Raw genomic sequence first — 16,193 nt, 5'->3', positions numbered from 1 at the left:
AAAATTTTTGTTAACGAGTGTTTTAGGGACTAATCGACGATGCAATTGGCTTTTATCTATTTCTTATATTGAAAAGATGGCATTTAAGGAATTTTTCACTGTTTTCAATAAGCAACTAACCTATAATTAGTCTTCTGAAAATCAAATCATTTATGCTAAGAAACGTCCTGATAAGCAGTCTCTTTTGTTTTTGGCCGAAGATAAGCAGTCAATTATTAACTGCGAATTGCTATTGGTTAGGTTCCCTAAACAAAGAGTCCTCTTTGTGGAGGCTAGCTGTTTCGCTCGCCTCAAACAGTTGGTTCGAAGCATAATTAAACCAACCCTTCGCAATTCCAACAAAATGTAACTGGACCTTATACGAGTTGTTGATCAAAATATATATAAGGATAGAACTTATAATGGGGTCTTGAAAAATAAATAATTTGTGCTAGGCCTTTATCCCTTTTTTTAGGTTCATTAGGATTTATATTAGTTGGATCTTCCAACTATCTCGATAAGAATTTAATATCTTTAGTTTTGTCTCAACAATTTTTTTTTTCACAAGGGATCATTTTTTTTTTTTACAATATCGTAGGCCTCCTTATTACTAGTGAACTCGTATTCTTTAATGTTGTGAATAAAATTCATGATATGATAAAATTTATCATATCCTACATTTAATGTCTATTCAAGACATGATAAAGTCAAATATAAATATGATATAAGTTAGATAAAATTATTCCATAGGGAGGTGGGGTAAAGATGGATATGATTTTTAATGTTCATAATAGGGAAGTTTTTTGTTAAATAAAAAAAAATTCTTAAATTAATAAATTTAAAATTATTTTTCTATACAAATAATAATTGAATTCTAATATAAAAGTTTCAAATAACAAAATAAAATTTTATTTTTAAATTTAATTCTATTTTTATAATATATTAAATTTATTCAATATATAAATATATATTTATATTTATTTATATATTTTATTTTAGGTATTCTAGTATTTAAGATATATTAATATAGTTTTCTATTCAGCTTTGAAGAACCATCTTTTTAGGGTAGTACAAGATAGGGCTAGCACTTTTAAGAATGTTGATGATAATTTTAGGAACATAAGATGTTGCAAAGTAGTTGGGACATCGATCCCATTATCTTCACGAGGACCCTTAAACAACCCATCTTTTCAGCCGACGCTTGAGGGAGTTGATGTTGCACTAAAGCTGAGGTCTTTTCTCCTCATTCGCTAAGGTGTTGTATCTCGTAGTCGGTTGTTTATGCCGTGCTTGTTTTGGTTGTTTTTTGTCTTTGTCCTTGGTGTTGGGTGCCGCATTTGTGGGTTTTACATCCTTCCACTCACAATGATATTCTTATCTTAAGTATAAGTTTTTGATGCCATGTTCTTTTTGTATAATTGACATTTCCTCAATATATTTATTAGCTTTTACCAAAAAAAATATAGTTTTCTATTAATAAACTTTTATTAGAAAATGATGGAAGCAAAAGAAAGAAATGAAAATTTAATTAAAAATAAAGGAAAATAAAAATAAAAATAATATTGACAAGAGTGTTATAAAATTTATGAATATATTTAATTTTATTACTGTAATTACTAAATAGTAAATAGGATATCGGATTTCACTATTCAGTACTATAGGCTAAAAATCTAGGCGATCAAATGTAGCACAGAGGAAAGTTCGCCGCCAAATCACACGCCCAGAGCAGAGCCGCTCTCCTCGCCTCCGCCGCTCCGCGTCGCTGCGAACCCTCTCCATCATGGTGGAGAAGAAGATGAAGAGCCGCGGCTCGGAGAAACCGAGCAAGAACCGCAGGCAGTCCACGTCCAAAACCCTACCTAATGGCAAGAACCGCAAGAAGCAGCACGTGAACCAGAGGAAGAGGACCGGGCCTCGCCTGCCGAGCGCGCTGAGGAAGGAGCTCGAGCGGCTGAACCCTAGCCGCCCGTCGGACAGCGAAGGCGAGGAGATTGATTCCGACGAGGCGGAGTTCGGCAACGGCCGCGACGTGTACGAGTACGAAGAGGAGGCGCCTCAGGAAGAGGCCGGGAAGAACCGCAGGTTCGATCCGGTCGACAATTTGGAGTACGAGCTGCCTGACGAGTTCGAGGTGATTGGAATTTGTTCGCTCTCGGTTTTTTCTTAGAAAGGAAGCGAATTGGCCATCCTCGAGTTGATGCGGCTCCTGCTTGGCCTTATTGGTTTTTGGGGTCAACTGGTTTCCTTGATGTGAACTGTTGAGGGTTCTGTTAGTTTGGAAATGAATTGGTCGTTCCTTTTGCCTTTTGTTGGTTTAGAAGTAAACTTAGGTGGTTACGCTTGGACCTTTGAGGAGTTTAGGGTTAGCCTGAGGTTTTGGTTTGCTCTAGAACATGATATATTTGAGAGCTGATGTTGAGACTGTTCCGTTAGGTGTTTTGGTCATTGCTAAAGTAGGATTTTTTTTTTTTTTTTTTTCTCTTCAAACTTTTTCCGCCTGCAGGATGAGAATGTTTCGTCTGATGACGACGAGGACCTTGGCCGCAGTGATGGGGCAGATCCATCCGATGCTGAGGCTGAAGATGAAGATGAAGGAAGGCACGTCAAAATGTTGCAGGAGATCACTGGAATGCCGAGCGAGACATTTCAGGGTAATGGCAGTGACGTGGATCCCCATGACTGAAAATTTAAATGTGCATGGCTGTGTGATTAGTTGGTTACAATAATGGCATTCTCATGGCTCAGTCAATATGCTTGCATCTTGTATACTCTTCAGTGTTGGATCTTCCACAGTTAAAAGTTTTGTGATGATGAAGCTGATGTGCAGTGAATGTTATTTCTCAGGCAAGAAGAGGAAAAAGAGTGATTTTGTTGTGTCAGAGGCATATCCGGAGTCCGAGTTCAATCCTAGCCATGACATGGGGGATGATGATGGACGCATTACCATTCAAGATCTTCTTGACCCTCTTCATGGAAAAGCTGGTTATAGTAAGCTTAGGAAGAGGACATCTCAGATGGAAAAAAACCTATGTCTATTCAAGCTCCACTTCCCAAGCCATATAGAGAGAAGTTAGAGAGGAAGGCCGCATACGAACAGTCAAAGAAAGACATAACAAAGTGGGAACCTTTGGTAAAGAGGAACAGAGAGGCACCCACTATATATTTTGATCAGGACTTAGACTTGGGGTTTTCAACTGTTGGGGCAATAGCTTCTGAATTTGAACCAAGAACTGAGTTTGAGAAAAAAATCGCTTCATTAGTTCATGATGACAAGGTTAAAGAAGCACATGACAAAGATGGTGCCAGGCTTCTTGAATTAAACAAGGTATTGTTTTTGTGAAGGTTTCCTATTTTGTTGTAATCTTGATTTTTAGTTTACTTTTATTCTGCAGTTTAATTACTGTAGTCCCTCCGATGATATATGATTTTCCACTGTGTTTACAAGTCTTGGACTTGTGAGTTTTCTTCGAGAATGGCTGTTTGTTTAGCAAGTTGATGCCATGCCATTATGCAGTCTTCCGGAAGAGACTTCTTGGGTAGCAAATCCTAGTTTTTAATATATGTTGAAATCATCGGTAAAGACTAAGTTTTGTCCCAAACTAGGCTCCCAAAGAAACCATCATCTGATTCAGGAGCAAGGGGTGATAAGTTGTGAAAAGTTTCTGTATGCACTGTTCGCACTGTTCATTAGCAAACAATTTGGTTGTTAAAATGTTGTGATGGTGCCATTTCCCTTATCTAGAACTAGATTGCTTCTATAACAGACTTATTTGGATGTAATTTTCCAGTCAGTACGATGTCTGCGATTTGGTTTATGTATGTGCTTTCATATACCAATGGTCATGCTTGCAGGATATGACAAACTCTGTATGCTTTCCATATTTTACTTCTTAGAATTAACTTTATGAGGTGCTCTCAAGTAGTGATTTATTCATTTGGTTGCATCATTAACATTACATTTAATTGAAATTTTCTCTCCCTAAATATTGTTTTCCAGACATCAATTGAAGATGAAAAGGAACGAAGGGATTGTATCGCTAAAATGCGCAGCCTTCTTTTTCGCCATGAGATAAAGCAAAAGCATATAAAGAAGATTAAATCAAAAACTTATCATCGATTAATGAAGAAGGATAGACTGAAAGCTACTTCTGCGCAAATTGAAATGGATCCAGAAGCTGCTAAAGAGCAGGCAATGAAGCAAGAGTTCAAACGGGCAGAGGTAATTTAATCACAAACATGCAGAAAGAGATTTTCCCAAGTAAACTAAAGAACTATTTGACTTATGTGAGCTGTGGCATCTGCTAATTTGGTACAGGAACGTATGACTTTAAAGCATAAAAACAGCTCAAAGTGGGCTAAGCGCATTTTGCAGCGGGGTTTGACTACCCAAGATGAGGGTACTCGTGGAGCAATTGCTGAACAGCTTCACCAACATGCCTTGTTGACCAGGAAAATGAACTCCATGAAGGACAGTAGCAGTAGTGAGGAGAGTAGTGATGAGGATGATGATGATGAAGAAAATTCTGCAGGCTCAGATCAAGATAAAGACTCCAATTTGTTAGCCAAAGCAAAGGAGAAGACACTCAAAGTATTTGAGGAAGATGATGAAATCCCCAACACTGGAGTTCTTTCTTTACCTTTTATGGTAATATCTTAAATCATTCCTTTTTCTATTTGAAGAATAAGAAGCATGAACATTTTCAGCTGCATGCATAGAAGAGAAATCTAATAAATCAGTTATTTTTATTATCATCTCTTGAAGCGTGCAATTGTTATTAGCTTTCTATGCTAATACAACATGCTGAGAAGAGTCTGCTGCCCCTTTACATTATGATTACGTGGTTTTGATGTCGAAATAATTTTTCCCCAAATATCCAAAAGTGAGGCTATTTGCATGTATTGTTCTTGAGAGGAGTCTGATGCTCTCGAATCATCTTCATTGTCCTAGGCACGTGGACTAAAGAAAAAAAGAGATGCAGCTGTAGAAGAAGCTAGACTTGCTCTTGAAGAGTATGGACAGATGGGGGATTCACAGGGAGCAGAAGATACAAAAGCAAATTCTGTGAAAGGTAGAATGGTATTTGGTGCAGTTAAGCAGCAAGCCCCAGGAGCAAACAATGTTAGAAAATCAGAAAGAACTTATGATGATAGTGATAGCGAAGATGACATGGAGACCAGAGAAAACATCAGTGGTGGGAGCCACTCTGGGGATGAAATGCAGGATGAACTTCAAAATAGTTCTACTGTGCTTCACCCTGACTCCGAGACACATGATCATTCTGTCTTCAAGGTGGATTTAAACTTCTTTCTTCCTGCTGAAAGTTGCTCCTCTTTTCTGTATATCTGATGTGCTCCAGAAATTCATATTCTCAGAGCTTTGATGATATTGTAAAGAACCCTGGTGCCAAGACAACATATGAAGTTGCTATGTTTGCATCAGATGGATGGAGAAAGGTTATGTAGTAGCTGAAATTTTTTTGTTGAGCTATTCTTTGGAGTGGACGAAATTTCATGCTAACCCTTTTTGCGTGATATGTGCAGATGAAAGGCAGCAATAAATTAGACTCTGCTATGGAAAAGAAGCAAGATTTCTTGGAACCTGATTCACAGAAGAAAGATCTGGAGGTTTGTGGAAGGGCCCTCGCCCCTTTCTCTACCTGCTCTCTCTCTCTCTCTAGAATAATTGATGAGCTTATGTAAATCTCTGTACAGGAAGCGAGTGGGGATAGTGATACTGAGAGTGAAGGACAGATGGTAGATGGAATATTATCTTCTGGCCCAACACAATCGTTTGAACTTCCTTCACAAGCGGAGCTTATTCGCCGTGCTTTTGCTGGGGATGATGTGGAAGAAGATTTTGAGAAAGACAAAATGGAGATTCTGAACAAGGAAAATCCTGAACCCGAGAAACCCATTTTACTTCCAGGTTGGGGCCAGTGGACCCATATCCAGCAAAAGAAAGGGTTGCCTTCTTGGATGTTGAGAGAACATGAAAATGCCAAGAAAAAGAGGGAAGATGCCCTTAAGAAGAGAAAGGATGCACATCTAAAGAATGTTATTATATCTGAAAAAGTAGATAAAAAGGTTGGTTTCTTTAGTGTTTACCTCATACCCATTTGTTTACTTCGAGGTCAATTTTTTGTTTGCTATAATATAATAGCCAGCAGGCAGCAACAGAATATGTGGAATAGAATCTAATGGATGTAATTGAAGTGTTTTTTGGTTTTGAAATTAATGCATGCTTCGTGTGAGACTCATTTTAAGTGGATGTGTTCTTTGTTTGTTTGGCAGGCTGAGAAGCTACATACAAAATCATTGCCTTTTCCTTTTACCTCTAAGGATGTTTTTGAGCAGAGTATTCGCATGCCCATCGGCCCTGAATTTAACCCAGCAACAGCAATTGGAGCTCTTAATCGCCCTGAGGTCTGTGTTTAGCTTCACCTTCTGTACGGTTTATTTTCTTCAGAGAATTTTTCCTCTCTTAAGTGAGTAGTTGAGCTTAAATCGAGTGAAAAAGGACCAGATTAAATACGTAGCATCACAAAAAGGTTGACGTGCTCATTTAGCGGAGTGGACTGGTTTCTTCTTATTTCCAACTGTGAACATGCGTATGTAATGGTAACTCGTTCTTTCTCTCTCACACTGTCAGTTGTTGACTGCTTGTGCAGGTGGTGAAGAAATCAGGGACAATCATAAAGCCCATCAAGTTTGAGGAGGTGAATCCTCATGAAAAAGCAGAGTACGAGAATGAACGGAGGCATTCGAGCAAGAGGCAAAAAGTTGGCAAGAGTAACAAAAAGAACAGAGCTAAGGCAAAAAATCGATAGGAGATGCTGTTTAGTTTCTTCCTCCCTTGATTTTAGGATTTATTGGTTCGCCCATTTTTGATGTATTTCCAGTTTTGAGAGCAGGAGAGGCTCAACTAAGCCTTTCCAGAGGAAAGCTAAGTTTAGTTTTCCACTGAGAAGCGATAGTGATTTTTTACAGCCATTGGGCATCCTTGTTTGTTATGTATCTTATGATATCTTTTGCATGGGCATAACAGCGGAGCATCTTTTAAATTCTGTACTTGTTCCCCATTAAATCCATTGTCCTCTTGAGTGGAGGTTGCGAGGAGGTATGGATTAAATTCATATTTAACCAATTTTAATTGAAGTAAGCACATAATTTGTCCGGCAACGGCAATAGAAAAAGATACGGAGCAAGAGGGAGGCTGTGGCGATGGCTGTTGCAGCTGTTGGCAAGCCCTCTCCTATCTCTCTCCTCGTGACCCGTCGTTCTCCCTCCTCCTCCTCCTCCTCCTCCTCCTCCTCCTCTCCAGCAAAGGATACCCCCAACCACGTCTACACGGTCGCAGCTGCCGTTACCACAAGTTGGTCTTCGGCTGGTTTGGCGGTGACTTTTCCCTTTCAATTTTCGTTTTAGGGAAGAGTTATGATATTCTCGCATTTCATTCTGATGTCAGCAAACACTTGAGTTTTGAAAGTCTACGATTAATATCCTAACTTATAATAACATTGTATTCTATTTACGAATATACTCAACTCCTGTTGCAGTCTGGCCATAGATGAGCTGCGACTCGTGGAGCTGTGCCTATTGCTCGACTTATATATATTTTGAGCTCTCTTGACTTCAAGCTCGAATTAGATCAGTTGAGTATAACCCATAACTAAGTTGAGCTCCGCCGGTGTCAGGTTTAACTCCAATCTATCGAGTTCTACCCAAATCCTAGTCAAACGCGACTCAATGCCAATGGAGCTTGACTAAAATTTAATGTTGGCCATGGACGAGAAGAGAGGGATGTAGATAACATAGCGAGAGAGAGACACGCACACACACGTAAAGGCTCAGTTGGGATTGGCGACGGTAATTCCTGGTGGTGGGAGCTCAAGAGAGAGAGGGAAAAAGGCAGGAATGATATTGGGTATAGACAAGGTAGATTGGCCTTTTCGAATTTAGAAATTCTGATTTGAGATGCAGATCATAGATTTTCAAAATTTAGGATGCACCATCGAAATTTATGATATAAATTGATATCGAAATAATAATGGAGATAGTTTTTGGAAATTCTCCATTTGTTACACAGATTTCTTAATTCAGATTATCTTTTTTACAGTCAATCATCCATAGAAAACAAAAAGAGTGAAGAGAACTAAAATCAAGCGAGCACGCAATTTTTTCTCCCCCGCCCTTCTCTTCGGCTGGGCTTCACGCATTCAAAAAACCGGGCTTCGTCTTTCCTCCTCTCCCTCTCCCTCCTCTCTCTCTCTAGACTCTCTCTCTTGGTGAGGAGTAGGAGGAGCTCCGACGCCATGAGTTCCTGCAATTCTCTCTCATCAAGCGCTCGTCAGGCCATCGCTCACCTCCGTTAACCCTCGCGGTTCCGCGCCGGTCGCCGCCGAAGAAAAGAGGCGCGAGCAAAACGATGCTGCACGAGCTCCTCCTCGCGCTCCTCGGCTACACCGGAGATCTCATCGTCGACGAGCGAGAGCACCGGCAGTCTCTCGGTCTCCCTCTCCCTCCCGACGCTCCCATTTCCGATGAGCGCGCCTTCAAGCTCGCGCCCGATGTCTCCTTCATCGAGCCTAGCGAGAGGTTACTTTGATTCCGCTGTCCTTTTCTCGCTGTACTTTTCGGCTTTCAAAGAGCGGGACTGTCTCGGTTTCGATGTGATCATCGCGTGTTGATCTCGCGGTAATGAGATGCGAGTTCCTGCTGATGTGTCGCATGGAAATTTTAGGAAATGCTATGGTTTAGTGTGCCTGGGCACGAGAATGTGTTTTGTTCAATGGCTATAGCGTTAAGGAATGTGGTCGCGAGTTGAGAACTTTTCAGATCATGTCTCGGGATGAGAAGAGAAGGTCGTGGTGATGTAGACGGGAAGAGAATTCGTGTGATTCCGAAATGCTGCTTACGTATCTGATTTAGGTCATGCGTGTCTGTGCTGATTTACTTAATTTAAGTTTTGATCTTCATCAGTCCTCGCTAAACATTCTGATGTTGCAGGGATCTCATCGAGAGGCTCATCACATTAGGATTCTATTATCGAGAGTTGGATAGGTTTGCCACAAAATCTCGAAATTTGAGTTGGATAAGGTCTCCCAACTTGTCTCCCTTGGAGAGAATTTCCGAGTTGTCGAAGAAGAAAGAAGAAAAACCGAGTGTTTACCGTAGGGCCATTGCTAATGGCATTGTTGAGATACTGTCGGTCTACAGGTCTGCTGTTCTCCACATTGAGCAAAACTTGTTGTCAGAATCTTTGCCCATTTTGGCCACTGTCACTCAAGGCCTCAACAAGGTTCTATTGCTTGCTGAGTTTTGTATCCTTGATATTAGTTTGTGTGATGCTTAAATCAACAACAGAACTCTTCCTCTTTTTTCTCAAACGTTTTCTGTATAATGGTTTCTTTTCCCAGTTTTATGTGCTCTTGCCACCCCTATATGAGCTCATACTTGAGATTGAACGCAATGATATTCGTGGAGGACAACTTCTTAATCTTTTACATAAGCGATGCCACTGTGGGGTACCTGAACTGCAGACATGCATTCAGAGGTATGTTTTCGGATGACTGTGTGATGCATGATTTCTACTTGATATGTTTCTTGGTTGCATTTATATACAGCTTAGTGGATGCCCTTACGACATTGCTATATATATTTTTGAAGAATGATGCGTTCCTTCATTCTTGGTGAATTATTTGGATAAAAGTAAGAAATTTGATAGTGGATTTGGTTGAAGGCTTGTAAACTCAATTTAGATGTTTCTTAGATATGCTTATAATGGTTAAGTGCTTGTTCTATGACATACTCGGTTGGCAATCATGCTATGATGTAGCAATCTCACCATCCAGTTGCAAGGCCTTGTCTGCCGTCAATGAACCGAAGCTAATGGTGACCTAAAAAGAAACTAAAGCTAATGAGTGCCTTTCTTTTTTCAAATGTTACAGGCTTCTGTGGCATGGGCACCAAGTCATGTACAACCAACTTGCATCTTGGATGGTCTATGGCATCCTTCAGGACCAATATGGAGAATTTTTTATTAGAAGGTACATACATGTACCGACTATTAACCGAATCACTTGGAAATGAACTTCTTTAGGCAGCTGTCATTGTTAATGTTGAAGTTCATGGAACAATGCTGGCTCAGATTGTCTGTGGTTAAAGTAGAGTTTTCTTTATAGGATCAAATTTTGCTAACATGTTGTTTTGCCTAACTGACCCATCTAAACAGAATGACAGTGCTTTGCATTATCATAACAATTTAAACAAGTTTGTGAGGGTACTTTGTAAGGGAAGACAATGTTGACAACTTGAATGTGAGTTATTAAAGAATGATATAAATATGCCTGGATATCCATTATAATGAGCTTGTCTCTCATGGAATTTTAATTAATTTATTTTTCTTATATTGAATCACAGACAGGAAGAGAGGGATGTAGATCATGGCTCAAGCCATGCAGATCTATCCAGAAGATTGTCTCGTCTGTCAACTGATGATACTTCTTTGACAGATTGGCACCTGGGATTTCATATTTGTTTGGTATGATGATGATATTTTAGATGTTTGTATTAGTTGTTGTGGTTTTTGTTTGTTTCCTCAGTCTGCTCAATGTGGAGTTTCTTATTTTCTTCAATATCCCTACCCCTTGGTGTTCATCAACAAACTCATATTCAAAAAGGGAAAAAAGAACAGAAATTAATATGGCTTTCGTTACTGAAGTGTGGCTTGCAAACTTGGATTGTTTTTAGGCAGATCTTTGTTGCTTTGAAGTTTGATGGATGAGAAGCGCTATTTTTCATATATAGCATCATGATCGGTTTTTTTTCCCTGTTTATATCTAGTATCATCAAAATATTATTCTTTATTCAGGCTTGTTCCTTTCTTTTATGCTTGTTTGCATTTTCTTTCCTCAGAGCGTTTGAAGTCGTCTTGCAGTTCTCTTACTTTTGCTGTAATGTGAGATAACTTTTATGATTCCAACTTTCAGAACTTTCTGGCTCTGTTTCCTTTAATTTCTTTTATGTTATTTTGTAGGATATGCTTCCTGAGTATATACATATGCGTGTCGCAGAGTCAGTGTTATTTGCTGGTAAAGCAATCAGGGTTCTCCGCAACCCGAGTACTTCCTTTCGGTTTCATGATACTGCAAGTCATCAACAAATGCAGAGAGGTCCTCACAAAATTCAAGGGTTTGTTGGACGATTCCCCTTCCTGAAGGAGCCCCTTGTGGACTCAAAGCTCAGTGGAGAGGAATTATTTCCGCAGTCTGAGGCTGATAAGATTGAAGCAATGCTTAGAGACTTAAAGGTCTGTACTGCCCATACTCTTGTTGCCAAGACTCAAGAACAGCATTGGACTCCATGTTCTCTTAACACGACTATAGTGCCTAAACTTCCCCTACATCTACTTTTACTTGGATTGATGTTTATAGGAGTCATCTGAGTTTCACAAGAGATCATTTGAATGTGCCGTGGACTCCATTCGAGCAATTGCTGCCGGTCATCTTTGGCAGGTGATGGATGCTTGTATCTTTACTCTTTACTCTCTGTTTTTTTTTCAAATTTCATTACTCATTCTTCTTTTTCTTCAGCTCGTGGTAGTTCGTGCTGACTTGAACGGCCATCTGAAGGCTTTAAAAGACTATTTTCTTTTAGCAAAAGGAGATTTCTTCCAGGTATGGAAGAGGGGTAAATTATATATTTGCGGATATTTTCTTAGATGTTGAACTCAATCTATATGTTTGCTCTGTGGAATCCTTTGCAGTTAAGTTAAACTTGTAGTTGTACTTTCCTTTCACTGTGTGAATCCTTTGGCCATCAAGGAGTTTGATTAAGTGGCTGATAAATTTTTTCCAGTGTTTTCTGGAGGAAAGTCGGCAACTGATGCGCTTGCCACCTCGTCAGTCGACTGCTGAAGCTGATCTTATGGTCCCCTTCCAGCTGGTAAGCTGTAGTTTTTGCATATTCTGAATTTATGCCCTATAGAATTTTAAGGCACAGCAGTTTATTTGTCACCGATTTCCTCCTTCAGGCTGCGCTAAAGACAATCAGTGAGGAAGACAAGTACTACTCTAGAGTGACCTTGCGGTAAGTGCTTATGTTGACTTTCTGCAGCGTTACATTCGAGACTGACTGAATCTGTAAATTTACCTTTAAGGCATGTTGCTAATGGCAAACTAAATTTGGGGATGTGTTAGGATGCCTTCATTTGGGATTCCAGTCAAATCTTCCCAAGTAGATTTAATAAAGGGGAAACTTAATGCTGCTCCTCCAAATGTGTTCTCAGAGATGTCCCTCGATGGATGGGATGGTATTTACCTTGATTATTCTATTGATTGGCCCCTCGAATTGTTCTTTACTCAAGAAGTTCTCTCTAAGTAAGATTCCTTTCCAGCAGTTCTTTATGTTGATTTACTGGGAGAAGGACCATCTGAACAAGACTAGTACCATTTTGGAAAGGAATTAGCATGCTAAACAATTGACTGTGGTTTGACATCATGAATTTTCCAGGTACTGTAGGGTCTTCCGGTATTTGCTACGGCTAAAGCGAACGCAAATGGAGTTGGATAAATCATGGGCATCTATGATGCATCAAGATCATGTAGAATTTTCCAAACATGTTAATGATAGTGTAAACAGCTCAAGGCCTCAGAAAAGACGTCAATACCTCAAACCTGCCTGGCGGGTTAGAGAGCACATGGCATTCTTGATCAGGAATCTTCAGTTTTATATCCAGGTTTGTATGTTCACTACCAAATTCTATTGGAAAAAAAGCTGCATGAGGTGCTGTGTCCACGGAAAGAAGGATGGTAGAAAACAGGGAGGGAAATCATGAAAAGATAGGGCAGCTTACGTAAGGGAGGAGAAGAACAATGTGGGAAGTTTTGTAAAAGTTGGGTATTAAAGGTCTACATCTTGGATTGGACCTATTATTAATTGCATTCGGTAATCAGTATAAGCTTTGGAAGGTTAGAGTATACTCTAAAGCAATCTCCATAATTTCATCTGGACATGTGTATCTTTATGATATCTTTCTGTACTGGAGAAGTCAACTGATCTTTTTACTTACCTTCATCCAGAAAGTATGCTATTCTTAGTGTATGGATCCTTCTGCAGGTGGATGTGATAGAATCTCAGTGGAATGTCTTACAAGCACGCATCCAAAATTCTAATGACTTCACTGAACTTGTTGGGTACCATCAAGAGTAAGTAAAATATTTTTATTGGCTTATGATTTATTCATTGCTTAAAGATAATGATTTTGGTTTATTATAGTATTAATAGCATTACAAAAGCACATATAACATCAGCAACCATATGGAAAATTGTGATAGATATCCTTTAAGAAAATATATGTTGTTTCGGTACATACGTGAACAAAATTTTATCTCCAGGGTGCACCGTCTGGTTTGTGATTATAGCAATATAGTATCTTCAAAATCAGGACACGAAAAGAGAAAAGAAATTACCTGTTACATTGATACATAAACTTGCCTAACGAGTGTGGAGAAATGCAATATCCAACAACCTACCCCTTTCTGGGGAGCTAACTTTGTGGATGAATTACAGAGATGGCCATGGAAGAATATGATGGCAGTGTCCATTCTTGGAAGCTTTTATTGATGGCGGAAATTATTTCATGAGGGCTACCAGAATAAACTATTTCACCACAAGATTCACTACTTCACTAGTGATCTGCGGTTCGAAATGCATATTCCAGATGTTTATTCTTTCACGTAATATATTCATGTTTTTATTTTGTAGTAGAAAATGTACTTAAACATAAAAATATTCGTTTTTACATGCTACTTGGTGTGTTGGCAAGTTTAAGTATAATGAGTTATCTATCTAATCTCAAATAATCATGTCTTATTGGTGCTGCATGCTCCAAAGAATCTTTCCTCTATCCTACCACATTTTGATAGGGGAATTTTTCGTCCCCCTTTTTGTTCCGCATACCAAAGTTTACCATGCTCCATGTACTTGAAGTGTTCTGGGGATCATGTTTTGCTGTCATATGGCCAATTTCTATTATGGGGAAAGTATGTGATTAAGGAAGCTTTATTTTTTACTTGTCTTGTTAGATGCTGACGTTGAATATAAGTGCGCTACATTTCTGTTTGTGGAATACCAGGATTAATTATTTATGCAATTCATCTCATGCGATTGCTTTTCTTCTGAAGTTGGTGGGAGGATTCCTGTGGAATAACTATTTTCTCCAAGCATCGTTGTCATCATCTGACATTTATAGTTAATTTTTTCTCGATGCATTCCCTTTCGGAGTAGCTTGGATTAGCTTCATTCGATTCATTGAATACAGTTGCCTCTCTGCTTAATTCAAGTTTCTTGTGGGACAATAATGGTTCCTAACCATCAACGTTGCTCTTCAGACGTTTTTCTCATAGGCATTTCCTTTTCAGATGGCACTCCCTTAGACTTCAGTTCTCATGTTTTGTGGTGGATCATTGTTGCTCTGATTGTTTATGCTTGCATCACAAGGCTTACATCTCAATTCCATCATGTGCAGGTACTTATCAGCCTTGATTTCTCAGTCTTTCTTAGATATTGGTTCAGTGTCAAGGATACTGGATAGCATAATGAAACTTTGCCTCCAGTTTTGCTGGACTGTTGAGAATCAAGATGGTTTTGCAAATACAGCTGAGCTGGAACAAATTACAGAGGTAGTTTATGAGTTCATTTTCATTTGTTCGGTTTGTGTTTGTCCAAGATCTACATGATTGACTTACAGCCTCACTATCGAGTGACAAAACGGTCATTTCTCCGACCTTTGACAGCTCTGTCAAGAATGTTTTCGTCCATTGAGAATTGCTACTTGTTAAACCCAATATGTAAAATAACAGAATTTGATCAGTGGCTTGATATAACTTTATTCTCATCTTAGCAGAGGAGAGTCAACCTTATTGGCAACAATATAAGAAGTAAAACATCAATGAAGAAAATACTGCATGTCGAGGCTGGCAATCCAGTGCCGTTATTTTTGTTGTGACATGTGAAAGTTCTAGCCTTGCAATGCTTTCCTGTGGACTAGCTGTGTAACATGCATTGGCTGATATACCCTTATAATAAGCATCGAAAATACTGCTGTGGGAGGTCTCTTGAAGGCACTCGTTCTCTATTATAACCTCACCTATTTTATGTGTTCCAGGAATTCAACAAGAAATCCAACTCCTTGTATACTATATTGCGTAGCAGTAGGCTTGCCGGAAGTCAACGGGCTCCATTTCTCAGGCGTTTCCTTTTGCGTCTGAATTTCAATTCCTTCTTTGAGGTAATATTTTCATGAGAAAAACCCAACAATTTTGGTCCTAGGATGTTCACAGGAGCTTTAACTACTCCCTTCTGTGACAGGCAACTGCAAAAGGTGTGCTGAATATAGTCAGATCGCATCCCGCCCTTCCTGTCCTGAACCAACCGTAGATCTCGCTTTGCTTTAAGCTCGGGCATCTACTCTGGTTATCCACCAGCCTTGATTTTGTTTTTCCTGAGGTGTTTTGCTGCGTATTATCTTTAGTGATGCCAAGTCAGTGAGTGAATTCCGGCCACCGCTCTCTCAACTCAAGTACGAGCTAAATGCCTTGGTTTGCTAACTGGACAGTGCTCGTTGAATGAGGGATGCCCAATCTGTCCCACGAGCAAGCCCAGTTAAATGTGGCATTTATTGATTGGCTGGAGATCGTGGATTGTCTGCAACTGACGGCCAAAAAACCAGTGAAAATCGGATCACCTTTTTGCAAGTCGATCTGGAGTCGTGTCTTTTTTTCTCCATGGATGCACAAATCACAGCTACACAGATGAATGCGCTTCATGTTTCATTCTGGTTGTTGACTCGAATTGCTTTTGACCCTATCCTTGCCACTAAATGATTCAGAGCATGAGCAGGGCAGTGAATATACAGGGTCTTGAGGTCACTTGGATCTCTAATGCTCTGTTTCTGGGTAACGAAATAGTTGTTTGCCTGTAGTTTATTCCCATGTCTGGGTTTGTAAAGTGTGGTTTTATGGTGTGTAGGTATGTAGGAGAATTTCTTTTTAGAATGCTTTGTGATGAGTTCAAAGGATCTTTGTAGTTTCTTGGAAACATGATATAAAAAATCTATGGCCTGAGTGATTCTGGCTGTCCAGTTAATTACAAATTTTGTGGGCATGATGTAGCCCTGTAACTGTATATGATTAGAGACCTGAAAACTGTTGATA

The 16,193-nt window shown here is 39.5% G+C and overlaps 2 protein-coding genes across 2 annotated transcripts; both read left to right on the top strand.

The window, feature by feature from the left end:
- The first annotated feature begins 1,657 nt into the window (after nucleotides 1-1,657).
- On the top strand, nucleotides 1,658-7,043 carry LOC104426773 (uncharacterized protein C57A7.06). The gene is given in 12 exon segments (XM_010039926.3): nucleotides 1,658-2,110; nucleotides 2,483-2,630; nucleotides 2,824-3,003; nucleotides 3,006-3,304; nucleotides 3,977-4,198; nucleotides 4,295-4,624; nucleotides 4,928-5,269; nucleotides 5,353-5,433; nucleotides 5,521-5,604; nucleotides 5,692-6,063; nucleotides 6,271-6,402; nucleotides 6,648-7,043. Coding segments are annotated over 12 exon segments (2,700 nt in total). The 5' UTR covers nucleotides 1,658-1,759; the 3' UTR covers nucleotides 6,807-7,043.
- A 1,110-nt stretch (nucleotides 7,044-8,153) lies between these two features.
- On the top strand, nucleotides 8,154-16,164 carry LOC104426772 (gamma-tubulin complex component 4). Its single transcript, XM_010039925.3, has 16 exons — nucleotides 8,154-8,574; nucleotides 8,986-9,277; nucleotides 9,396-9,532; nucleotides 9,927-10,025; nucleotides 10,399-10,519; nucleotides 11,015-11,287; nucleotides 11,412-11,492; nucleotides 11,571-11,654; nucleotides 11,836-11,922; nucleotides 12,011-12,066; nucleotides 12,177-12,356; nucleotides 12,490-12,715; nucleotides 13,096-13,184; nucleotides 14,507-14,660; nucleotides 15,146-15,268; nucleotides 15,349-16,164. The coding sequence occupies exons 1-16, from the start codon at nucleotides 8,405-8,407 to the stop codon at nucleotides 15,415-15,417; spliced, it is 2,241 nt and encodes a 746-aa protein (XP_010038227.2). The 5' UTR covers nucleotides 8,154-8,404; the 3' UTR covers nucleotides 15,418-16,164.
- The last annotated feature ends 29 nt before the right edge of the window (nucleotides 16,165-16,193 follow it).

The sequence above is a fragment of the Eucalyptus grandis genome, chromosome 11 (assembly GCF_016545825.1).
Source record: "Eucalyptus grandis isolate ANBG69807.140 chromosome 11, ASM1654582v1, whole genome shotgun sequence".
NCBI lineage: Eukaryota > Viridiplantae > Streptophyta > Magnoliopsida > Myrtales > Myrtaceae > Eucalyptus > Eucalyptus grandis.
The sequence above is the reverse complement of the archived record's forward strand: the minus strand, read 5'-3'. Positions and strand labels throughout refer to the sequence as shown.

Excerpts from the sequence above, each read along its gene's own strand:
- LOC104426772 (XM_010039925.3), top strand. The coding sequence starts at position 8,405 with ATGCTGCACGAGCTCCTCCTCGCGCTCCTCGGCTACACCGGAGATCTC. Across the intron at positions 11,655-11,835 it reads CAAAAGGAGATTTCTTCCAG|TGTTTTCTGGAGGAAAGTCG; the intron begins GTATGGAAGAGG and ends AATTTTTTCCAG. Across the intron at positions 11,923-12,010 it reads TTATGGTCCCCTTCCAGCTG|GCTGCGCTAAAGACAATCAG; the intron begins GTAAGCTGTAGT and ends TTCCTCCTTCAG.